The sequence below is a fragment of the Mytilus trossulus genome, chromosome 7, assembly GCF_036588685.1.
Source record: "Mytilus trossulus isolate FHL-02 chromosome 7, PNRI_Mtr1.1.1.hap1, whole genome shotgun sequence".
NCBI lineage: Eukaryota > Metazoa > Mollusca > Bivalvia > Mytilida > Mytilidae > Mytilus > Mytilus trossulus.
The window spans coordinates 22,811,019-22,837,769 of record NC_086379.1 but is presented as its reverse complement, the minus strand read 5'-3'; the positions used below and the strand labels follow the sequence as shown (position 1 = coordinate 22,837,769).

The 26,751-nt window shown below is 31.5% G+C and overlaps 1 protein-coding gene across 6 annotated transcripts in view; it reads left to right on the top strand.

The window, feature by feature from the left end:
* LOC134724798 (formin-like protein 1) overlaps positions 1-26,751 on the top strand; it is a 36,383-nt gene that overhangs the window by 4,517 nt on the left and 5,115 nt on the right. The window contains exons 1-17 of one of the 6 annotated variants that reach the window (XM_063588052.1): positions 2,637-2,673; positions 10,418-10,510; positions 11,123-11,334; positions 12,740-12,878; positions 13,612-13,662; positions 14,808-14,906; positions 15,248-15,403; positions 18,163-18,279; positions 19,313-19,453; positions 20,093-20,119; positions 21,144-21,297; positions 22,632-22,786; positions 23,859-23,994; positions 24,414-24,541; positions 25,147-25,215; positions 25,664-25,750; positions 26,257-26,325. In XM_063588052.1, the coding sequence (XP_063444122.1) occupies positions 10,427-10,510; positions 11,123-11,334; positions 12,740-12,878; positions 13,612-13,662; positions 14,808-14,906; positions 15,248-15,403; positions 18,163-18,279; positions 19,313-19,453; positions 20,093-20,119; positions 21,144-21,297; positions 22,632-22,786; positions 23,859-23,994; positions 24,414-24,541; positions 25,147-25,215; positions 25,664-25,750; positions 26,257-26,325 (1,824 nt within the window). In that variant the 5' untranslated portion in view covers positions 2,637-2,673; positions 10,418-10,426. The other 5 variants (XM_063588053.1, XM_063588048.1, XM_063588051.1 and 2 more) reach the window with 5 other exon arrangements.

Below are 26,751 nucleotides of genomic sequence, written 5' to 3'. Positions count from 1 at the left end.
AAAGGACGAAAAGTGAAGGAAAATGAAATAAAAGCAGACTGCGAGAGATAACATAACGGAATCTTCTTTAAATCATGATTCCTATCAGACGTGATTGTTTTTGACAAAGACTGGATTTCAGAAAAGTGAGCTTTGATTGATATTTTATAGTGTGTCTTTCTATGTTGTGGTGTTACACTATTGTTTCAGATAAGGTTGAAGGTTTGGTACCATCAAAACGTTTAAACCGGATGCAATTGTTTACAACTATCATAACCAGGAATCTTATGTTCAGTAAGTGTCGTTTGCCGGTGTGGTTCATACATAAGTGTTTCTCGTTTCACGTCTCTTTTTTATAGATTAGACGGTTGGTTTTCCCGTTCTCTAGTAATTTTTGGGTTGTCCCATTGATTTACTCATCCGACACTCTTGATACATATAAATGTATTTCTTTGACATATGTTTACGACGATTTGTACCAAATTAAGTACTAACTTTTTTAACGACCTTAATATACATACACGAGAGTCGTAAAAATGTGCTACATTTGCTTTTACAAATTACTTTCTTTGTTTCGTGAAACGTATTTTTGTTCCGATCTAGTAACGACTTAAAGTAGTCTTCAGTTCTCAAGTGTTAATATGAATAGTCACATATTTAATAAAACATACAAAACGTAATAAAGTTGTTTGAAGATATTTATGGATTTTTTGCGTGTTTGTTGAGTGTAAATAAATTGTCTATTTGTAAAACTGAAGATGTTTACCTAATCATAATAAAAAATCAGTTGTTATCTGTTATACATATTTGTTATTCATTTTCCCCATTAGAAGCTTAATATAAGTACTAAAAAGGTAGTAGATGTTTTTAGTTTTAAAATGTAGTATTTTAAGATTTGAGTGTTTCTTTTGTAATAAATGTAGTTTGTATATATATGGTTGGAAATGTTTTGCTTTATTTGTAAACAAATTGTCCACATCAATAAAACTACAAAAAAAGTAAATATTTAATAAAATACATAAAATTGAGAATGGAAGTGGGAAATGTGTCAAAGAGACAACAACCCGACTATAGTTCATATCGTTTAATATCTATAGGCTGGGGAAACTATCTGTACATGTGCCCGTCTCTATATAGCTAGATACATGTCTGTAGTATAACCTCATTGTGTTGTATTTGGTCATAAATATTTGAAAATAAGTTTGGCTTATTTCGATACTTTTGTGTTGATATCAGATCTTCAGTAGAGACTCTGAACTTTTCATACTGTATAGTGTAAACAAGAACTATCTTTAAAAAAGAAGACGTGGTATGTTTGCCAATGAGACAACTATCCACAAAAGACCAGAATGACACAAACATTAACAACTATAGGTCACCGTATGGCCGTCAACAATGAGCAAAGCCCATACAGCATAGTCAGCTATAAAAGGCCCCGAAAAGACAATTTATCGGACCATTGATAAAATATCACGTTGTGATTGGTTAAACGCCGTCACGTGGTGACCCCCTAATGAGACCGTATGGGGTTAGTAAGTTTCATATGGGGTTCGTGGCGCGTTAATGGCGACGTCATCTATTAATGTTGTTGTGTTTCATTGTTTACTTTTTAACAAAACGCCGCAGAAAAGTCCAGCGTCCGATAAATTCGTTATACGGTTAACTACTGACCCCCTACGGATCCATAGAGGGTGAATAAAATTCATAGGGGACTCGGCCTCCGACCTCACCCCCTATGGATTTTACTAACCCTCTATGGATCCGTACGGGGTCAGTAGCGAACCATATAACTTATATTATCGGACCATTGATAAAATATCACGTTGTGATTGGTTAAACGCCGTCACGTGGTGACCCCCTAATGAGACCGTAGGGGGTTAGTAGGTTTCATAGGGGGTTCATGACGCGTTAATGGCGACGTCATCTATAAATGTTGTTGCGTTTCGTTGTTTATTTTTCAACAAAACGACGCAGAAAAAGTCCAGCGTCCGATAAATTCGTTATACGGTTAACTACTGACCCCCTACGGATCCATAGAGGGTGAATAAAATTCATAGGGGACTCGGCCTCCGGCCTCACCCCCTATGGATTTTACTAACCCTCTATGGATCCGTATGGGGTCAGTAGCGAACCATATAACTTATAGTAAAACAATTCAAACGAGAAAACTAACGGTCTTATTTATGTAAAAAAAATTGAACGAAAAACAAATATGCAACACATAAACAAACGACAACCACTGATTTACAGGCTCGTAGATACGTTTTCGATGCCAATTTTCCTTCATTTGATCTAATTTACTATTTTGTTCACGTGTCGTTGGATTGCTGTCTCGATGATGGATATTCCACGTCTTTAGTATTCATATTTCTACATACCATATGATACGACTTCAAATTATTATGTGTGTGAAAGGTCAGTGTTTCTACAATGTAATGCTTTCTACATTGAGCTCATAAGAACAACTTCAAAAGTAACATAACTTCAATGGGAAGAAATTTCAAACTCAACGGAAGAATCTGAAGGATGATCTTGTCATTATTTGTTTTTAAATCGTTTAATCCCATTTGTTTATCAACTAAGATTTGACAGTTTGTAAGTTTGTGACACGTTTTAAATGTTTGTGTACAGTTTTTACCTTTAGGTTGAACCCAGTAATGACTTTAACGTTAGATAGATATATCTTGTCAACTTGTAAGTTTAATGGTACTACAATAAGTGGCTATTTTTTTGCTTTTGTTTTCATGTAAGGAAATTGTATAAATGCATTTTCGCCCATAGGTAGGTTTGTCAGTATACACTTTTTTGCCATTTATATTTTTTTATACTTTTACATAGTTTTGGTGGGGAAACATTTTTCTTACCAAAATGACAAGTAATCGTGTCGCATATTACAGTTATAGAAAGTGATGTATTCTCTTCTGTCAATTCTTAACTGCATCTCTTTCAAAGAAAATGGCGATTCTGTGAGTACAGTTAAATTGTATTCAAATAATTATATATTTATACGTGCATAGACCGATGGTTTTCCCGTTTGAATGGTTTTTACACTAGTAATGTTGGGGCCCTTTATAACTTGTTGTTCGGTGTGAGCCAAGGCTCCGTGTTGAAGGCCGTACTTTAACCTATAATGGTTTACTTTTTAAATTGTTATTTGGATGGAGAGTTGTCTCATTGGCACTCAAACCACATCTTCCTATATCTATATACCTATGCATAATTATATTTTAAATTGTCCAGTTATGTAATTTATTTATCTCATTTTTTTCTTCTCCATTATTTCATCTCATTTTTATTTGGATTTTTGAACGTTATAGGGCAAAATACAATTCACTAACAACTAGTTTTATTGCGATTTACTCCTTTTTAGAAATATAATGCGTCCCATACATGTAGCGTATATTTTGAAATGCTATAAGTAACTCAAAGATTAGATACAAAATGTATTTACATTTAAATTATATTACAATGTAGTACCCACATGGTGTAAATCGTAATTAAACATGTTGTCCGTATCGCAAGTTTAATTTATTTTCGCGCTAAACGTATCTTTTATGATTTCAATATTTGATACTTTGTATATTTTATGACACCTAAAACCATTGTCAATAAGTATAACTTGTCGAAAAAACATTTGAAATGAGTACAATTGGTAGTTCATATTTTACACATCAAGGTTACACAACAAGAAATGTTTCTAATTGTAATTTTGCATTTAAATTTCAACACCAACAATCTAAACTGATTAATTAGAAGATAGCATAATAAACCTATTAATCTAGACGAAAGATCGCTAAGGTATTTTTAATTTCCTGAGAAAAGTTCTGTCTAAATATGTACATTTTGCTACACGATATACAAGTCTATTTAAAGTGTTGTAAAAAGTTCATTTGAGAAAATTTACAAAGATAACTTTAATTGTATGTCAATTTCAATAGAGTAGTTTACTTTTACTTGACTTCAGTGTTTGTCAAGCGCCGGATGAAATTTACATTGTATGACCGTTATAGAAGATTATTAAGGAATTTGTTAGAGACACTGTTTGCACAAATATGAATGTCAGATCGAAAATTCTTGTGGGAGTCGTTTCAATATCAACTTCTGTATATTTAACCACCATGCTGGAAGTTAAATAATGAATATCTATACTTGTTTTAACTGTAATTACCACAATTTAAAAAAAGTTAAATGGAATTATATTGCAACTGGAGTGCATGTATGGAATTTTAGATTGGAACTATTTGATTTGCATTTAGATGTGCATTTGACACAATAGGACGCAATACAAAGACACTTCATTAAATTTGTAAGTAATTTAATCAAAATCGAATTAGTGACCGAATTTAATTTGGCAAATACATGTAGCTGAAAATACGTAACTATGTTTTGTAATCCCAGAAATGTGTTGGAAAAGATGAAATACATGTATGTATGCACATTTTTTTGCGTGTGACTGATTTCAATATAAAATTAAATCAATTCAATAATAGAAAATATCCGCTGTATCCACAATTGTATATATTCATAATACAACGAAATAAAAACTACGTGTAATAAATAACACAAAGATATCGCATGCCGTTAACATGTCAATTAAAATTAAGACTGATTTGTTTAAAGTTCAAAAGTTAATAACGAACCCGTCGTAACATAGCCAAATTTACTATTTTTAATCTTTGAAAGAATGTTGATTTATTCAGACCACAGACCACATTGTATCTTTTGTAATATTTTGTAATATGATCATAATCCATTTTAATATGAAATAATAAAACTGATCAATTTCATGCCAATTTGACAAATCTCCAATTTGTGTTGATAACATGTGGTTTCTCTGTTAAATTGCACAACGCAGAATTTTCAAGTATTTATTTATCACATCTTCAACGACTCTTGATTTTCAATGGATGGTAATGAAGTAAAAGTAAGATAGTTTAACTCTTCACAAAAATAAGAAATATAATAGGCTGTTTGATTTATAATGACTGATATCCACGTTTTGTGTATACGAGTGAAGTTTATGTCCATTTTCGCTGAAACAGTACACATTTTCGTTTAGGGGCCAGCAGAACTCCCTTCAGGATGCGCGATTATCTCGCTTTGTTGAAGACCCATTGGTGGCCTTGGGCTGTTTTCTGCTCTTTGACCGAGTTGTTGTCTCTTTGACACATTCCCCATATCCATTCGCAATCTTCAGTTTAAAAGTTGTATTTTCGACCTTCCTTCACGAATATTAGGACAAGTGCAGTGGTGATCACTTCTAATTTCTCATTAGAACTGTCAGATTTATCTGTCATAGAACTGTTCTAATCTGTGATAGAACTGTTCTAACCTGTCCTAGAACAGTTCTTCATAGAACTGTCAGAATCAGTTCTAGATTGAACTGACAAAATCAGTTCTAGGTAGAACTGTCAGGATCAGTTCTAGGTTTTTATGTGTTTTACAATATTATGATTTTTTAACAGATGACCTCATTATAGTGCAAGATATTTAATCGTCATGTTTTACTTTATCAAATACCTTAAAAAAATCAACATTTCACCATTTCCATTTACTCAAAATGGTTATCAGCGCTAAAATTAAAATCAGGTGCATGACAGCTATATGTTTTGTTGAAAACATGAAATTATTTGCGTTCTATATACATGTATACTGGAAATATTTGTCACTGTACGTTAATGAAACTACTGTAACACTGTATTGACCAATTTATACATCTTATTGGCACTCATACCACATCTTCGTACATCTATATATCTACTGCTAAAGATTTACAGTATAGTCTGACTAAAATATGTATATTCTCTCTGTGTTGAAGACCTATTGGCATTTGCATTATACTGTTTTCTGCTCTTTGGTTGGGTTGTTTTCTTCTTGTGTCAACGCTACAAGACATATTTTCTCCAATATTTTCTTTAAACAAGAAAAATTGTTCACAGTAGAATTAGCATCGAATTATTTCTTGGGCAAACATATGGACGCCAGTCTTTGCTTCTTTCAATAGGACATGTTGAACCCCGCTGTATGTTTGCCCCTGTCCAAACCCAGGAGCCTTTGACCTATGTTACATTCGTCTCAACTCGGCCGATTCCGTAACCTCATCTGGAGAGTAGCAGTGTCTACCGAGGATTGTCGAATGGCCTTTGTTAGTCTTGTATAGCTTTGCAATTTTAGTTCATTTATATGTTTAGTGTTTAGTGTGAATGACCAATTGGTGACGTACGGTTGTTTTCTGTCCTTTGGTCGGGCTGTTGTCTCTTTTACTCAATTCCTTTTTCCACTCCCGATTTTATATACGTGCATGTGATATTAGTGGTTAGTACATCTATATTTATGCTTAAAGAGATTCACTTCTTCTCCTTTTATTCATACATGTACTAGAACCGGAAACAATACACTACATGTACATGTATACGAGTAGAGCTGAATTGTTGATAACTGATTAGCAGTTGACTGGTTCTAGATTCTTATACAGTAATCTCATGTTTCGTTGCTTCTTGTCTTGGTTTATACGTTTTCATGAACATCTGTAGACTAATTTACCCCTTATAATATTAAAATCACCACAATCCCGTTATTGAATACTACTTCGAACAAATGCAGTAACAGATAGTTGACTTAAGAAATGAATTTGTCTGTGTCTAATCACATTTAAAGGGGTTGTAATATTATGTGTGTGTCTAAATCAAAATTTATAATATACAAAACAAAGGTACCACTTCAATACATGTATGTCGATTTTCTTTGTCTTGAATTATTCTTGTAGTATTAATTCAAACTCTACCTGGAGACGACCGATTACCATTCTTAACTTTTATTTTTTTGCACGTGGTTATTCATTAAAACAAAAACATTTTTTTCACATCTCCTTTGCGATCTCTCTAATACATAATATTGATATATAAAACTTATGACGTGATCAAGCTTTAAAAATCTTGAACAGAATAAAAAGTAACAAAGTGCATTACGCTTTGTTAAAATTCTATTTTGTAATTATTTTGACTATTTTTGAATACATAATTACGACCGCGTGTTAAAATAATTGTTAACATTTTTCGACTATATCATAATTCATATTTTTAGATAGGTGTCAATCAATCTCTTTTGTATAAGGTGTCATCGTATTGAAATCAAAGACCACCACTTGTAAGATTCAAGATTTCTGTTTGACAAAGTATAACATTGAATCAAAGATTTTTTATCATGAGTATTTAATGCCCTATTTGTACCATTGTTTACTTTTACGATGATTAAGATTGGGTAAGAGGATCCTGTTCAAGGTGTTGGAATCTTTAAATGCTTGATCAAATTTAATCAGCGTTTAAGATCGAGTTCGTAAACTATAAGATTGTAAATGTAGAAACAGGTCGAAGTTTGAAGATTTATAATAAACAGTCATATTTCGATGCAAATTTAGTGTAATACCATGTTAGGCTTTTGAGAGAATTGTGCACTTTTGCGTTGAATGAATGGAAGCTGCGTTCCCCAAACGTCAAATACGGCATTTTTTTTTCTTCTTTTTTTTTCTTATTTTAATATATTTTTTGATTTTTGCAGATAGTGTTATCAATTTAAAATGCGAGGCAAAATGTGGGGAGGGTCTGTTTTCTTTATAACTTTAAATTACAATGCAATCACGGTATGTTAGTGCTGGTAGGTTCTAAAACGCACATTCTGTAAAAGAATATTCACCAATCTAAAGAAATCATTGAGTTTTCTCTCTTGCAATAATACCACATCTTCTTTTTTATATATAGATGATATAGTGCGTTCTTATATCTTCAGATGTTTTGTACAGTAACAGTCGCATAGTCAAAAACCGATTGTGTCATATCCCTATTTGTGATATTGGACTGAATTGTTGTTTCCTATGAGAGGTGGTGCATCAGTTTTTGTTAGCTCCCTCAGTTTGTTACTTTTGAATCGACTTAGTTTTAAACATTAGTAAATAACTCACTTAGATTTCCGAATGACTGATATATAGATATGTATAAGAAGATGTGGTATGAGTGTCAATGAGACAACGAGATCCATCCAAGTCCTAATTTTTGTCGAGGTTGCGACTTTTGTCGCAGAAATCTTGACATGAGAATAGTGATCCAGCGGCAGCTACGGCAGAAGCGGCAGCGGTTTAGCTAACTCTTTTTTTATATTTTAGAAGGTGGAAGACTTTGATGCTCCATATTATGTATATAATAGATGCCTTATGTTACGAAGTTTCTATCTGTAACATGTCCATTGTCCTTTTCATTGTTCAATGACTACTTGAAAAAAATGTATACAGTTAATATCTCTCTTTTCGTGCATTTATTGGATCAGTGAACAAGGTTAAATTGTGTGGTCAATTTCATATCTCAGATACTATAAGCAGTATATTCGGTGTATGAAAGGATTATAAGGTTTACATGTCCAACTGGCAGTTGTCATTTGACCTTGACCTCATTTTCATGGTTCAGTGGTTATAGATAAGTTATTGTGCTTTGGACGGTTTTTCTTATGCTGTACGCATGCAGTAGGCCTACATGTCTAGCTGACAGGTGCCTGTCACCTGAACTTGATCATATTTTCATGGTTCAATGGTAAAAAATAAGTTTTTGAGTTTTGGTCTTTCTTTCTAATACTATACGCAATAGGTCGTCTATATTTGGTGTATGAAAATATTTTATGATGTACATGTCAGTCTTGCAGGTTATATTTGACATTGACCCATTTTCACATTTTATTGCTCATCGGTTTTTTTGTGTTTTGGTATGTTTTTCTTAAACTATAAGCAATAGGTCAACTACATTTGCTGTATTAAAGTATTGTAAGCTGTACATGTCTGCCTGGTATGGTTCATCTGACCTTGGCCTCATTTTCATGGTTCATTGGTCAATGTTTTCTTGGTTAAGTCTGTTTCTTAGAAACAATAAACAATACTAGTAATTATTATTAGTCAACTATATTTGGTGTATTGAATGATTGCAAGATGCACATAATATATATATTATATTTCTAATTAATAATTTTAAGTTTATGAGATTGTTGTAGTAAAGTTTTATTTTTTTATATAAGAACATAATATCAATGATTAGTAAAGAAGGCGAGAAATATCAGCGTGTGTACTATTATATTGTTAAAAGGAAACCATTATAGGTCAAAGTACGATCTTTAACACCAAACAGCAAGCTAAAAAGGGCCCCAAAAAATTGACTAGTGTTAAATCAAAACGGGGAAATCAACGGTCTAATCTAAAGAAAAAACGAGGAACGAGAAATATTTATGAACCATCAACAAAAGACGACCACTGAACATTAGGTTATTATCATCCTCTTTCAGTTTGTTCTTCTTTAATTGGTTTTATGGCTGTATTCGAATAAAGATTTTCGATTGGTGACTTGGTATCTTCGAACGTTTTGTTAAAGCATTGATCACAGCGAAATTGATGAGAGCATTGCAAGTTAGATAATTTAAAGTGAATGTGCGTCAGTGAAATAGAATAAGTGTGCTAACTTTATCAACCAGGACATAATTGAATTGACTCAAGCTTATAACATTGGTCAATAAAATATTCATCATAAAGATTAGTTTTCATTTGTTTTATATTATAACTGTTTACTTTTAACAAGTTATGAAAATACCACCGCTGGCAAGCTGGATAGCTGTAAAACTAGAAACTTCGTCTCTAAAACGTATTTTCAACGTTAAAAAGAGAGAAAACTAGAAAACTGTTTTGTACAAAACAATCATAAATTTTCAATTTGCAAATTTTTGAAGAAGAAAAAAAATATTGTTAACCACTTATTTGGTGTGTTTGAGCTTTAGAGATTTTACCATTTGCTTATAGGGACTTTCCGTTTCGAATTAACCTCTGGTATTGGGGTTTTTGTGGTTTTACTTTGATATAATTCTCGGGTATCGTCATCAATGTATATTGGTTATGTTAGCATACTAAACTGTCAATTGAATGCTTATGTCACTTCTTTCATTCACAAATATGACAATTTTTCACATCTATATAATATGTTTAAAGTCAATTTCCCGTCAATTGGCAATAAGGTTATGATAATATAAAAGATAATGTACTCCAATTGTTCTACCAATAAACCTAAATTTTTATGTTATCAACGAATTCCGTAATACATTAATGTATATTTCATGTTGGTCAGATAACAAAAGGACATCGATTAGCTATTGATTGACAGTTAGGACAGCAGATGGTCTGTTAAACATTTAAAGATTTAAAACCATGTTAAAAATGTACGATTTAAATCTATCAGCGTTTATTCCAACTTGATCCCTTTAAGAAATTGGAACGGACTTCTTTTTGTTTTGAACATTTAAATAATACAAAACAATTACTGTTTTGTCATATGTTAATTGGTATACATTAACGTACAATGAGTTTAAAATCAGCACAATAATAAAGATGGGCGATAATAGTACCGATTCGTTACAGATTCGGAAAATGGCTTCTCCAAAAAGTCCAGTTGACAGACAGAAAAGAAGAATAAAGGACTTGGATGAAAAATGGAAAATGCTTTTTAACGAGGTATGATATATGCACTACTGTTTGTATATTATAAGACACCTAGTATATTTTATTATATATTATTTCCCAGTATTAAATGCAGAAGATTGCTCAGAATGTAGCTCAAACAGGACTGGTGATGCTAGCTAAACCACCGCGGCCGTTGCAGCATGTCGTGAGGTATCAGCTAGCTTTAGTATTTTGCTATAATTAAGGTTTCGCTGACTTTGAGATGAAGTACAGCAACAAAAATGTTGTTTCTCGAAGTTTAGGTGTTATTTTATTCTTCATTAAATTTAATACACTGCATAGAAGATAATAGATTGATCAGTGACACGAAACCAAACAAACACTTTTGGTAATCCCATGTGCTCTGCGACAGATCCGGAGAGTAAGCAAGTACATGGAAAAACCAATAAAACTATTTTGATATGCTGTTGATTTTCAAGTAAAACTTTTGAATTTATATAAAATTTTGATCATTTTGTATTCATTGACCTTTATAATTTCGAAAGATTTCAACATTTAAAGTTAACAACTTTTTTATATTATCAATGCGAAGAATTTTTGTTAGATTTGTACATTTAGTCAACACGTATACTAGTATTATATTTCATAATTCTTTAAATTTAGAAACAACGTCCACCTTTGTACAGCGTCGAGAAGTATATTGAATACCTTCGGAAATTCACAGAAAATCCTCCTACCGATGATTCCTCCTACAGTAAAGGGAGCACCAGGTCTAACTCCTCCGCAGGAAGTTCACGATCTGGAACCGGTTCAGAACAACAAATTTCTTATCTACTGAAGAAGCTCAAACTAGACTTAAAGATGTCGTATGACAGGTATAACCTTTTTTTTTATCTTTTGCCAAATTTTAATCTTATTCTTACAGGTTATCAGTCTTACAATGTTACTTATGGTTTTATAGTTAGATATAGGAAGATGTGGAATGAGTGCCAATGAGCTAACTCTCTATCCAATCTCTGAATATTGCTCATTTCAATCCGTTTATATGGCGGTCATCGAATACAACATTGGTCCATGCATTATTCTACACAAGAACCACAATGCAAAGAAGCAACAATTGTGTGAATCGGTTTTAAGATTTGTTTTGACTTTTTTTTTTAATTTGTTATATTCATACATGTTAAACTCAACTACATACATATTAATATATAATATATGTACGTTATCGAAAAAAAATGATTGTATCCAAGCTTTCGAAATAGAACAAAAAAAACGGATCTCGTCGAGCTTTGCTCCCGTTTCGTAGTGAGCTAAAATTATACATCTTTAAATTTGTAAAATAGTTTCTGATTGGGGGATGAACAAAAATACCGACTTAGACTGAAAATTATGCTCATTTCGTTATTCTAAAAGGGTATTTAACTGATAAACTTATACAAAATAAATCTTGATTTCAGACAAGACAAGACAAATTCTTAATTCGCTCAGACACAATTTTTCACCGATGGATTCAAGGACATTTGCGATCCAATAGATTAAATGTTTTCAAAAGAATTAGTGTCAGCCTCATTAAAGAAATAAAATGCAATTAAAATATAGTTTACTTAATATACGAGATTTAAAATACAAATAAAATATGATTGTACATACATACAAAATTGTTTACATCGGGTGTATTATATGTATGAAAATGAGTTTCTTGTGTATCATTAAAAACATATTTTGTCCATTTAAGCAGGTTAACATTCCGATATAAGATCACAAAAAGGTCAGATATTTGTGATGTTTTGTGAATTATATTTACGTGTATATATTGTATGGAGGACATAAAACAAAATTTAATTTAGACATCAATTTTTTTTATGCGTGTGTACGTTTTTATATTTTGTAGTTTTCTCATTTCATAAATTAAACTTATTTTAAATTTGTTAAATATACTAACCGTTCAACGGGTCTTATATTTTTAACGTATGCCAGGGTACATTGTTTTGTAGTTTTTAAACTTTAATGATATTTTTATGGACATGAAAAACCCTTTATATATCGAACTTTGACTTCATTTTGACCTCCCTCTTTTCTCCTTCCATGTACAAACATAAGGATAATTTATGCAACTCAAATTCATTGGGTTCTTATTTATTTTTATTGAAATTGATAATCAAAAATATTAAAACACTTGCATGAAATTATTTACAACCCCACCAACGTCCATACACGTATACACATATACAGAGGGGAAGTTAATAAACACCCAGCATTTATCTTTCATTTATGTTTCAGATTTTTAGAGAATTTTATAAGCAGTCCGAATAACGGTTTAGTGCTGCTTCTTACACTGTTGAAAAATATTCAGAAATTTACCAGAGACGACATGAAAAGAACTGCTAGAGAAAAACTACAATCGAAAAAACGTGCAATGGTAAGTGGTCACACACATTACAGTATTAGAGAAAAAATTAACATGAGGGGTCTTCTTCATAAAAAGGATTATAATAGTCAAATGAGTTTAAGTTATTTCCCGATTCCTCATTAGCATGAATTGCTTAAGAAAGGCACAGGCGAAAGATACCAATGGAAGAATCAAACCTAAAAGTAAAAAATAGACCGACAAAAGTTTTAAAAGATACGATAAAAGACTAAAAAACAGACAGTATTAAGCAAAACACGGCGTACAAATAATATGCATATGGCATCGGTTGTTTTGATAATGGTAATTTCAAAATCAGTGTAAAGTGTGATTGATCAGAGATGTTACAAACGAGAAAAAGAGGCCAGAAAAAAAGTGAGTTCAACAAGTTTTAATGTATGTACAATGTATATGGCTTTCAAACAAAATACATATTCTTTATTTATTTGCTTAAAGAAATAAAATAAGCATAAATGTGAAACATACACACATGCAGGATAATCAATGCAGGGTTCTTTGAGAAAAATATGTTATATAAAACATATTTAAACAAAATTGGATAAAAATTAAAGATACCAATTTAACTTCGGTAGGTGTGTCTGATCTTGATCTGCACAATTTTTTAAAAGAGTATAATAATCTATGATTTGAGAGTTTCAGTTTATAGAAGTAATAGAACATACATATCTTAACATGATGTTCAAAAATAACATTTTCTTAAAAAAAAATCTTCTTTATTTTACAGATAGAAGAGTTGGAATGTGTTATGTGCATCAAATTCTGTCTCCGTTATAGGGTATGATTACAGTCTACATACTAACTATTTATCTAAATTACAGATCAAATTTATAATCACAGCACTTCCAATAATTATCAAACAAAGGTCTATTTATAAAGGACCTGTTTTAAGGCAAAATGTTGACACTTTCAAACATGGCTTTCATTATCACTGAACTAGTATATATTTGTTTATGGGCCAGCTGAAGGACGCCTCCGGGTGTGTGAATTTCTCGCTACATTGAAGACCTGTGACCTTCTGCTGTTGTTTTTTCTATGGTCGGGTTGTTGTCTCTTTGACACATTCCCCATTTCCATTCTTAATTTTATACATGTACAGAACCTGTATTTTTCATTGGAAGTCTCAATGCCCGCCGTTTATCCCGTTCTATTCACTTCATAGAATATCTAATACTGCATTTATAATTTTTTCCGTCATGGATATGCATGAAATACATGTCACTAGACATTAAGCTAACACCTATATTAATCATTGGAGTAGCAAGAAATACAAATACTTTTCATATATTCAACAATGTTTCAGATATTCAGTGATATTCAAATTTAATGTGCGGTACAATATGTATTTGAAAACTACTATCGAGAGGTAAATCTGCACATGTGATGCGCATAGAACGTACTATATAATAAGATTTCTAGTAATATTCTTATATGCAATGCCAAGGTTACAAGCATAATTATCTTTCAAAGTAACTCGATGCAAATCATAACATTGTATTAAAAGAGAGGACTTCTATCAAATAACGTTGGCCTACACATGGTGTTCATGTAAGATTGTCACAGTCTTGTAGGTTAAGAAAACATTGCTTCTTTGAGACAAAGTAAATAAAGTCAAAATATATTCAGAGTGTATTCGCTGATTCAGAACTATTCAGACGATGATTATCACTTCATTCACCATAGTTTTTCAACGACACAACTTGTATGCAGTAACTTTCTTCAAAAATGAATTGATCACTAGCATTTAGACTCTGGAGATTGTGAGTTTTACATGAATAAAAAGTTGCCGCCATGATATACATGTAGACAACATGAATTGTGCTTTAAATCGCATTACACCAAACCAACAATTTACTATAATTCATTCAAAAGTAGAATAACCATGCTATATTTTTGATCTCATTCTATTTGAATATTTTTCAGGGTTCAGTTAAAATTTTGCTAGATGTACCGTATGGTTTAGAAAATGTTGCTGAGGCTTTACTAAGTTCAAATGTCATGTCGAGATGTACGGCACTAGAGGTAAGCTAGAAAAACGCAGAGAAAAGGCTCACAACATTGAAAAATACACTAAAACATATCAATTGGAAGGCCTTACTCAATAAAAAAAAACGTACACAAATTAATATAATATCTATTTAAAAAATGTATGAACAAAATAATTACCATTTAGTATTTAGTCAACACTTTTTGAAGATTCGATTTTCTTAAGGGAGTAATTGATAAGTATTGACTGGAGGTTATTGGTTCTAATTTCTAAAGATTTTTTTTAAATACATCGACGTCTGACAGGATTATAATTTATTAGAAATACTCAAAATGTCAGAAATCAGTATTATTTCTTAAGATTTATTTTCTTTAAGGTTATGAGTAAGGTATTGATGGAAGATGAAGGTTTCCATAGAGATCTAGAATGCTTTTCTTACTTTCGATTAAAGAACTGTGAACCGGTCAGGTTCAAGTTCCTCGTCAACATGTTAATGACGGCTGGTTCCAGTGCAATACAAGTCTCATTTCAGGTAGGAACATTATTCGCTTGTTAAGAGATATACATTGATATATACAAATGTATTTATAAGTACGTACATGTATGAGTCAGTGACAACCCTACAACAGATGTATCCATCGGATCGCCATCAATGATGGTGATACATGGCTGTGTACATAATGTATATACAACTCGTCTAAACATCAACCCAACAATGTTAGATCTGTAAATTTGCTTTCGAAAATTTTTGGTTCTTCCCTCGCCGGGATTCGAACCCATGCTTCTGTGATATCGTGACACCAAATCGCCTGCACTGCAGCCGTCCCGCTACACCACACGACCACCTGGGCTCTCAGGTGGTCGTGTGGTGTAGCGGGACGGTTGCAGTGCAGGCGATTTGGTGTCACGATATCACAGTAGCATGGGTTCGAATCCAGGCGAGGGAAGAACCGCAAATTTACAGACCTAACATTGTTGGGTTGATGTTTAGACGAGTTGTATATACAAATGTATTTAGATATATATGTATTATATAGTATGTGTCATTCAGTTTTATATATGTTACAGTAAATAGGTGAAATTACGAATTACACGTAATTACTAAACATTTCAGTAAATACCCGTAATTACTAGCCAATTTAGTAATTACATGTATTTACTAGTTGTTTCAGTGATTACTGGTAATTACTGATTTTTTTTGTCATTTTTACAGCTATTTACTAACTTGATGTTTTTGTTTTAAAATTGAAAAAAACATAACTCAAGATACCAAATAAGAAAGTAAAGGGGTAGGGATTTTAAGGAAGCTTACTTGGGGATGTAGGAATAGAAGGCACATCAAAAGTGCATACTCTTTAGTGTTTGTGAATTGAAACTGGAAAATGGTTGTTTTATAGGTCTTAAAACTCCTTAAATATATGCATGCAAGACAATGATATCAATTCAAAATTGATTTTCATAATTTTGTTAAACTAAAATCTCAATTATGCACTGTGGTTTAAAACTTTAAAATAACTTTCTCCAAATATCCTGGATTTCTATCAAACATGGACAGAAGCTAAATGTTTATGATCATAAGATAATATCCGAAAGTAAAGATTGTAAAAAAAATCCTTTTTTCCCTATATTACTTATAAACATGATAAATAGACTAGTTTTCCCCCAGTTATCATAACATACACCCTGCAGTTAAAGTTTTTAAAACATTAGATTTTATAAACCATCCTGGATTTTTACCCAATTTTGACAGAAGCTTCTTATAGTACTAGTCAAAAGATAGTATCTAGAGGAAAATTTTAATATTTTTTCCTTAATTTTGTTGAGCCTGCGATTAACAGCAAAAGTAGGCGAGACTATTTGTTCTGCAAAAACCCTTACAATTTTAATAGCTTAATACATCGATAACCCATCTTCAGATAGGTGTTGAATTGAAGGTCACATGAATACAATCATATTCAATGAGGTCCAAATATTCACTCGCAAGTGCACAACTCATTAACCTTGTTTCTCAGCTAATTTAACAAACTAGAACTAGATTGGCTACTAACAGTGAATTATAATTTCACTATATCATTTTTATAAATGATTTAAAAAAAAAAATAGCTCGAAGCTAATGCACATAACAGTTCATTCCAGTTCTTAACCTTCACAACGTTATCTGATCTTTATAAGGTAATAAATAAATATTCTTCAAACTCAAAGATTTTTTGTAAGAAGTTAAAACATAATGCTTTGGGAGAATTTTCCATATCTGATTTCAATGTCTGCTGAAATTGGTAAAAAATTATCTGTATAATGCTCAACTTTAACCATTTTGGATTCAAACTAAAGTTACCCTGATTTAACCAAATATTTGAAAGTCTATATTTATTCAAGATATTTTGAATACAAATCAACCATTCAATATTTTAAGAGTACTAACTGATCTTCTAGTAAGTATTACCATAACTTTTGATCATCTGACCATAACACAATATTGTTTTAGCAGTCAGTAAATAGGTGTAAAAACTCATTTTAAAATTAGTAATTACTGGTAATAACTGGACCGTTTCAGGAATTACTTGAATTAACTAAGCGCACCGGGAATTACCTGTAATTCCTAAATTTTAGTAATTACATGTAATTCCTAATTTCACCTATTTACTGTAACATATATATTACGGATTTGTACAAGTGATTCCGGAAACGCCTATTGTAAATTATTTTCTGTCTGTTTTTAAATGATGTTAATAAAAGAAGAGTGTTGATTCATGAGCTAGTTCCAGGACCGAAAACTAAAGTTAAAACGACGAGGCCTATATCGTTATATGGTGGAGGACCCGATTCTTTCCTATTCAAACATAAAGTCACCCATTATATATATGCATGTAATTGTAAATAAAGCTGAGACAATCGGTCTCTTGATGTATATCGAAAATCTTTGGACCGTTTAACATATGTTTTGATTATTTAAGTGACTGTTACTATGTTTAGGACATATTCATAATTGAATGCTTTACAAAATGTCTTAAACAATGCAGCATTTGAGTAAAGTCTACATGCAGATGTTTTACTGTATTGAGGAACAAACCATGGTTATGACTTATTTTCTGTTCTTCATATTTATATGGAAAATAAGAAGTTATAAGAATATAATAAACGTACGTTTTTTACTTTAGTAAAATGGCAACTGCCTTTGATTATTTCATTTGTTATGTCTAGCGGCTAATATCTCTGATTTATTTAATTTCATTCATGCATGTGGTGCCTATTACAGTTACACATTTACATTCAGAAGTTCTTTTCTTTCAGCTTTGTTGTATGAAGTTTATAAATTCCCTGCTAACCTCGTCACCCGATGGTAACACACGTATTTTTCTGCAATCAGAAGTGGAGAGTGCTGGTTTAGATATAAAAGCATTGTTATCGGTAAGTTACCTGTTACAGTACATTGAACAATACATCAGCTATTTATAAATCGAAACTTTTCTCACTAATACATTTTATGAAAAATTATAGAATCAAATCCCATGACTGACCGCATAAGAAATATTAATTTTGATTTTGGATCTGTAAATGTTGTTCAATTATTAATTAATCAATGATACTTTTAGTTTGAACCAATGATACATGTTGAGAAATCAATATGAAGAACATAAACTGACTACATTTGTATCTAATCTTATTAATAGAATGATATATGTAAATGCATATGTAACGTTCAATATTAGAAATGAAGATGAATAAATAAAACATTATAATTATCAAACAATTATACTACAGCTGTAACTTTACGCGTTATACATTTTGTCTATTCTACAAGTGTGGACACATAATTGTAATGGTTGGTGGGCTAATGTGGATAGCGACCTGTTTTCTACAACAATATATGTCCGCACTAAAATATCTCGAACCGTTGTTTTAAATTATATTCAATTCATAATAATGCATTTTCACGACTGTTTGAGTTTGATCAATTTGAAATACAATTGAGAATGGAAATGGGGAATGTGTCAAAAAGAATACAACCCGACCAAAGAGCAGACAATAGCCGAAGGCCATCAATAGGCCTTCAATGCAGCGAAAAAAATCCCACAACCGGTAGCGTGGTTCAGCTGACCCATAAACAAAAATGTATACTAGTTTAGTGATAATGGACGTCATACTAAACTCCGAATCATACACAAGAAACTAAAATTAAAAATCTTGGGACAGGCACATAAATTAACAAAGGACTACTAGCAGTTACTGTCATGCCAACTCCAGACCTCAATCCAACTGATTGAAAGATTAAGTCTTCATCATATGAAAATGAAGTACAATCCGTCCTGTTAGGGGGTTAATTATTATACCATAATAAAATATATGAGAAGAACATAACCCGTATCATGTAAAGCCTAACTAGCCTTGTTCCTGTTTCGTTATGTCATATTTCTATAATTTGGCTTCAATTATTTTTAAGACCGTTGAGATGAAATCAACTGATGAAAAAGACGAGTTAAGAAAAGAAATAATAGATTACAGGAACAGTCTTTTAGATGTGGACCAGTTGTTAGAATCCCATGAAACTTTATACAAGTTAAACATTGAACTACAGCAAAGGGTAAACTTCCATATTATTGTGTAAATTTAATTAAAACGACATCAAACTATTGAGTTAGTTTATGTTATCCATTGCATGTCATGCATGTAATTTGTTTTTAGCAAAATCCACCAATTTAAAAATCTTCATTAATCGTTTTAAGATTTAAAATTACTCCGTTTTGAAACACCTCTTTAGAATAAGAAACACAGACCAATCTTAAAATACACACACAATTATAGTATTTCAAGCATGCAAGTATGAATTTATAAAAAAAACTATGAAAATAAATGCTGAAACATGTATTCAACAAGAAAAATATGCATCATTCACTAAGTATATCATATAAATACTCTAAATATATGCTCATAAAATGAAGGAATAGCGAAGGATTATAGTAGAATAAACTGGATTGGTCCTGGATCCGATTGATTTAAATATATTAAAGGTTAAAGTTAGAATCAAATGTAGCGTTTGTACTAACAAACGATTAACGACAAGCTAGTGCATAGTTTGGCAACGTGTATGTTAACTTTGCAAACATATTTTAGAAAAAATGATCAAAACATGTGCGCGCTTAGACGTTTGCATCATTTGTGTTAGAAAGAAATGCCCTCTTAGATAATTGCAGTATATCAAAATGATTTCAATTATTTGCAGGTGTTTGAACTTCAATCACAGTTACAGGTATTTATAGATTTTAATACTGCATGGAATGTGAAACGATGTTTCGTCATTCATTTTTCTGTTTCCGCTTTATTTTACACACCCGACATCCAGTTTTTCTTTTGAAAGGAAGCACATGAGATTTGCGGCTATGTTGTAGATAAGATGAAACGGTATCGCAAGAATTATGAGAATAAAGTAGTGCAACCGAACGATCTAACACTTTATAAGTGTTCACATCATAAGCAATTTCAAATTGCCAAACCGCAATAGTCATGTTTTGTAATATCGTGCTCGCCCCTACCGCGGAATTTTATGGGTTTAATCCATGTCCGGGTCAAACCAAAGTCTTAACAAATTGTTTTTGTTAAGTCTTTGCTACGCACGCGGCCTGTGCAAATATATATGTGTTGAGAAACCGCTTAGCACATAACATTTGTAAGTAATTGGTCGTTTTGTACTCGAAGTTAATGTACTGGTAAAGTGAGAATATTGTATTTATGCGAACTACATGTTTATTATAACCTTGTTAACTTGTACCTTTATATACACAAAAATGAAGATCACAAAAATGAAAATTCAATCGGAAAGCCCCTAATCAAATGGCAAAATCAATGACAAAACACATCAAACGAATGGACAACAACTGTCATATTCCTGACTTGATACCGGCTTTTTCAAATGTGGGAATGGTGGATTGAAACCGGTTTTATAGCGCTAAACATCTCACTTGTACGACAGTCGCATTAAATTTAATGATATTGACAATGATGCGTGAACAAAACAAACGGACACAAAACGATTTTACTCGTATGATATTTGTATCCTCTCGTCTTGATATGTGTTTTTTTCTGTAACTTTCAACACTAATATTTCATCGTCAAATTGTTTCACTGCAATATATAACAACTTCTCATCATTTATTTTGTTATTATAATTATTTTAATTAGACTTCCTTAAAATAGTCTTGATAATTCTACATAAAGAAGCATATATATTTTAATATAATGTATATATAAATTGATGATATGTTTTCACTATACAGTTATCAAGAAGATTACAGCAAAACCAAGAACCAGATGATATTGTCCATACTTACCATAAACAGCAAAGTCCTGAACCGGAAACCATTCAAGGATTGGAAGAGTTAGATCAACTACTAGATTCTATAGATTCAGATAGTAACCATTCTTTTGAAGGTATGTATAGTTTGCACTATAGTCTTTAGAGCTGAGGACAGGGGACTCTTAGTTAGTTTTACTTGTATATATATAGATATGTGTGTGTTAACTCAGTTATTTTATTGTTGTTGTTACTTTTGTTTATGTCACAAGTATAATGTTACTTATATGACAAATAAAGATTATATATAATTCAAGAACAATATGATATGTGCTCCATGCACAGAAAACATGTTTCTGGGAAAAGCTACATCCAGTACGTTTGAGACAAACATCGTGCAAAAAACGTTTAAAGAGTAGAAAAAATAATAAGTATTTATCATTCTAATATGACGTCCTTATTACGCTTTGTTAACAAAGCCGTGTTCTAATGAGCACAAAAAATATGCTTGACACATGCGCAAGAACTTACTGCTTATATTAACGTTATTTCCATCGTTATCCTTTTAAAAATATACATTTAGGCAGCTAACATATACTTTTATTATATATTTTTATGAAACAACATATATTTATCCTGCTAGTAGTTTTTAAACTTATCAAATATGAAATGCAATGCACAGATTCCCCGAGGAGGAAACGGGAACAGCCAAACATTTTTACTGTAATTTCGTACGCTTCGACCTATAAAAATACTATATTTGTCCTATTAAAATCGAAATAATTCCTTCATGTCATGCTCTATGCTCATTTTAACATGGGTAGGCATTATGTTTGACCACATTTTACACCTCGCTAACGCTCAGTGTAAAATATCGACACATATAATGCCTACCCATGTTAAAATGAGAATAGAGCATGACATGAAGGAATTATTTCTTAATTTGAAATGAAAACCCGACGATTGTGTTATCGCATCAGAAGACTTACAAACGTCAAATACATTTGCTTGTTCAAAATTTGAAGTTTGATATTTACTAAAAATTGCAATTTATCAGTGGCACAATATTTCGATAACAAAAAAGTTCCTTGTAAATGTTTAAGCATATTATTGTGATGATTTATTGTTTCAAATACCATTTTGAGGCCGATAAAGATAAAAGTCATTAGACCGTTGGTTTTCCCGTTTGAATGGTTTTACACTAGTAATGTTGGGGCCCTTTATAGCTTGTTGTTCGGTGTGAGCCAAGGCTCCGTGTTGAAGGCCGTACTTTAACCTATAATGGTTTAATTTTTAAATTGGTTTTTGGATGGAGAGTTGTCTCATTGGCACTCACACCACATCTTCCTATATCTAACGCTGAAAGAGTTGCTGTTACAGTAATGGTTTTGTAACTGGGAGAGAAAGTAACAATTATTCATACACGAAAACTTAGATATTTGTCATTAAAATTATATTTAATATGTTCCAGTTCAACCAGAAACATCAAATCCTGTTGTAGAACCACGAGTAATAAATCAACCAATCATACGCAGAGGAAGTAATCGCAATTGGCGAAAAACTGGCCACCCACTTCCTGTTTTAAAAAGACAATCTAAAGACACAATTGTACCATTATCATACAAAGTAAGTTTTAAATGACTCATTATGTCTTAGTTACTTGTCTTCTGCATTGCATGGTAAGTTTTTGCTTTTAGTCTTTCTTTTGTATATAATAATTTATGTATATCCAAATAATGAAAAGTCTAAAATAAACAATTTACGATTCATATACTCACTTCTTGTGTATTTTATTCTATACGCCATTTAACTATCGAAATATTGACACACAAAGACTGCATACCAGGTAGAAACATTAATCTATAATACTAAAATAAGAGGTCCAAATTGTCAGCCGTCATCATGTAAAAATGACGAATCAAAGAATTCAACTTTATATATAACTAATATTATAATAGTACAAAGGTGTAGATTAAACATTACAACACTCGAGTTACTTTTGTTTTCCATGTAATTAATATTGCCAATAATTCAGAAGTTCCGGGTCGATTCCGATACCGATACCAATAGTATATTCACCTGTTACCTTTAACCTTCTCTGTACGTTCCGCATCTGACAGGCGCACCATCATACGGCGTATACAGGATCAATATACCATATACACGAGTCATAATCACAGGGTTGGCACTACTAAATTGTCAAATTGTTACCTATTGTAATATTTTAATCAGTAAGACTTTCTAAGATAACAATTTAAGAATACTGAAAATCTGGACTAAAAATAAGGCGTATAAGTACAGTTTTCAATTTGTTAACAGACATGACGTAAAACAGCGAATCAAAGAATTCAACTTTATTTATAACTAATATAGGACAATGCTGTTGATTAAAACAATACTCCATTCCAGGACCTTTTGCTTTCCAAATAATTAATATTACCAATAATTGATAAGTTCCAGTTCGACTGGTCCAAACAGAAAGATTTGAAAGCAGAGAAAACTGTGTATCTTATAATCGGCATGACTTTATCAGATGACAATACTTATACTAAAATAAGGCTTGCGCATAGTTATATACTTTATTTCAGTCACGGACCCGCGATTTCACGGGTGTGTTCTAGTATAGACATAAATAGATCGCATTAAAATTTTCGTTTGCAGATTAAATGAATGCAACTATTTTATCAATATTTTGTAGATATTGAATTCAGACAATAGTGAGCCCAAACATGACTATAACCAAAACATTGAACCGAGGATTGAAGGTAGAGAACAGAACAAAGCAAAGAGTGAAAAAATAACTTTTATTGAAAAGACTAGAGCAGACAGATTTTGTAAGTGTTATCATGAAGTAAACTTAAATAACATTAGGGAGAGGAGATGGACACAATTTCATGAATAATTGGACAAATGTTTAAAATCAAAATTATATGGACAAATAAATTACAAAATTTTAAGAAAGTTGAAACCAAATATTTTTGATACATTCTTCCTTAATCTATTTTGTTGACAATTCATTCGTACTTAATCTATTTTGTTGACAATTCATTCGTAAATCTATGGTACTCAAATACTATTGCTTTCGAATGAGTAACCCTGCTACTGTTATTCATAGGATAACCACGTGTTTCTTTAATTTGATTACCGAGGAAGTTTTTCAAATGTTTAAATGTAATACTCATTTTTATTCAATACTTGTTCTAGTCTAACATGCATTTTATATCTATTACCTTTTATTTTTCTATAATTATAGTGCAGATACAAAAAGAAATAGGATTGCCACTAGATGTTATTGTGGAATGTGTACAGTCGTACGATATAGAGGACATTGCTACCGAAAATGTCAAAGCATTATTTGAACTTTTGCCAACTGAAAACGAGGTAACTCCTGAATTTTCTGTATTTTTAACAGTACAAAATAAACTAATCATATATACCAATAAACTCATCATATATACCAATAAACTCATCATAGATGCCAGAATTAAATTTTGTTTATTTCTTACCAGAATTACTAGTGACACTCGAATCCAAAAAATTAAAAAAAAAGAAGGCCAAATAAAGTAAGAAATTCAAGACCATACGAGATACTGATTAGAATGTAACAGTTGTAAAATTGTCATTCGTTTGTCAAAAAATTGGAATATGAACACTGTTCACTCGATCTTGATTCAACACAATTGCAGTTAAAGGCAACCTTAGTGCATATCATTCAAATTAAGAATCATTGGAAATGTCTTGAAATATGAATTACAGAAAATAAATCTCCTCCAGGTACTGGTATTTGCAGCAAAAAACTGAATACACATGCATTTACGTCACAAAATATCCCAGGAGTATACAATATAGTTTTCGGAACCTTCTATGCTGAACTTCTTGATTGCCTAAAACCTTTTTTTTTTAAATAAGCAATAAGATACTTTTTTCCCTGAATAACCAAATTATTTCAAACAAAGAAACTACGAAATGCATTTCTTTTTTGTTAGATGAGAAATATTTTAACCCTTGAATGCGATTTAGAAAATCTTGGAGAAGCAGAACAGTTTCTTGTACAGGTGAGTTAATTATTGACTATGAGGTGCACAAAAGAAAAATAAAATTGAAATACAAATTAAAAAATGTTGTCCAGTAGAAACCAATGGACATTGATGTCAGCAACATATCCATTAGGAAGAAAACGACTGGATTAACATTCTTTTACAACAGTAGCACGTAATACATGTTGTGCATTCACGACTTTTCAAATATCTACTCTTATAACATGATGTAGCCATTAATGTCTGCAGGTATTTTTTGTCATGGTGACGTCAGTGTGTTTGTCTTCTTTGTCTCTCTCTAAGTAAGTCAATTTCACTAAAAAAAAAAACCGGACAAATTTTTTTTTTGGAGACAAATATTAGTACATAAATAAAGACAACAGTAGTAAATAAGAAAGTAGAATATCAGTGCAATGTAAAATAGACATTTGTTCAAATAAGTACTTTTAATTATAATGTTTGATAGATGATGGCTGTGGAACGCTTAGAAGAAAAGTTAAATATCATGCAATTTGTGGATCAATATCAGAAAACAGTTGATGGCAAGTACCAGGTAAGAATGTATTCAGTGTACTTTGTAGCTTTAAAGGTATTCTCTATTGTTGATTAATGCGTTTTTTGTAGTGTAAATAAAATTTGAGGTCGATCATAATATAAACGTATGTTACATGTATATTTTATATTCCAGTGAATAATACACGAATAACACTTGATACTGACGCAATATATTTGTCATGTAAATTGAAACAAAGGGGAAGAAAGCAACAAGATAAACAAGGACCACAGAATCAATTATTACAAATGTTCCCGTGGTCCTTATACCTGCAGACACACTGATTAAAAAGTTTTTATCAATGTGGAAACCTATTTGAGTGAGAACAATATATATCCAATAAAGAATCAGGTATCCTTTAATTATCTCGATCATTTTGTTTAGGAACTTAAATATTAGTTTACTAAATGCATTTTGATATCTAAATGCAATTAACATAATGCATTGAATCTTCAAGATTCCTTAGCATTGGTTATTGTAAACGATTGTCATTTTATGTGTTACAGGAAGTAAGCAAAATAAAGGATTGCTGCAAAAAAGTTATGGAATTTAAACATTTTAAGAGTTTACTTGAGGTGAGTGCAATGACAATGCAGATTATTTAAAATAATTTTCTAATATATTATGTACTAAAGTGGTATGATATAAACAATATTTTATATAAGTTTGGATACTTCAAATACGCTATATAGTGACCTATAAGGCTTCCAAGGATAAAATTTTTATACTCATTACAAATGATAAAACAAAATTGATTTAAAGAGTAAGACGAGTCACAATCGACTCGTCAAATATATTCGACTCGTGAAATATATTCGGTTTTAAATTATATATGCAGGACAATCATTTTCTATTAAAACATTCATTTTTAACTCTCTCTATTCTGCAGAGAGTCCTGTTCTTTTTTGCTGCCTTGATAGTATTTCATCTTTTTATTATTAATCTTAGTACAATAAAAACATAGCGTAATACTATATAAGTTATGGACTTACCCCTTAAAT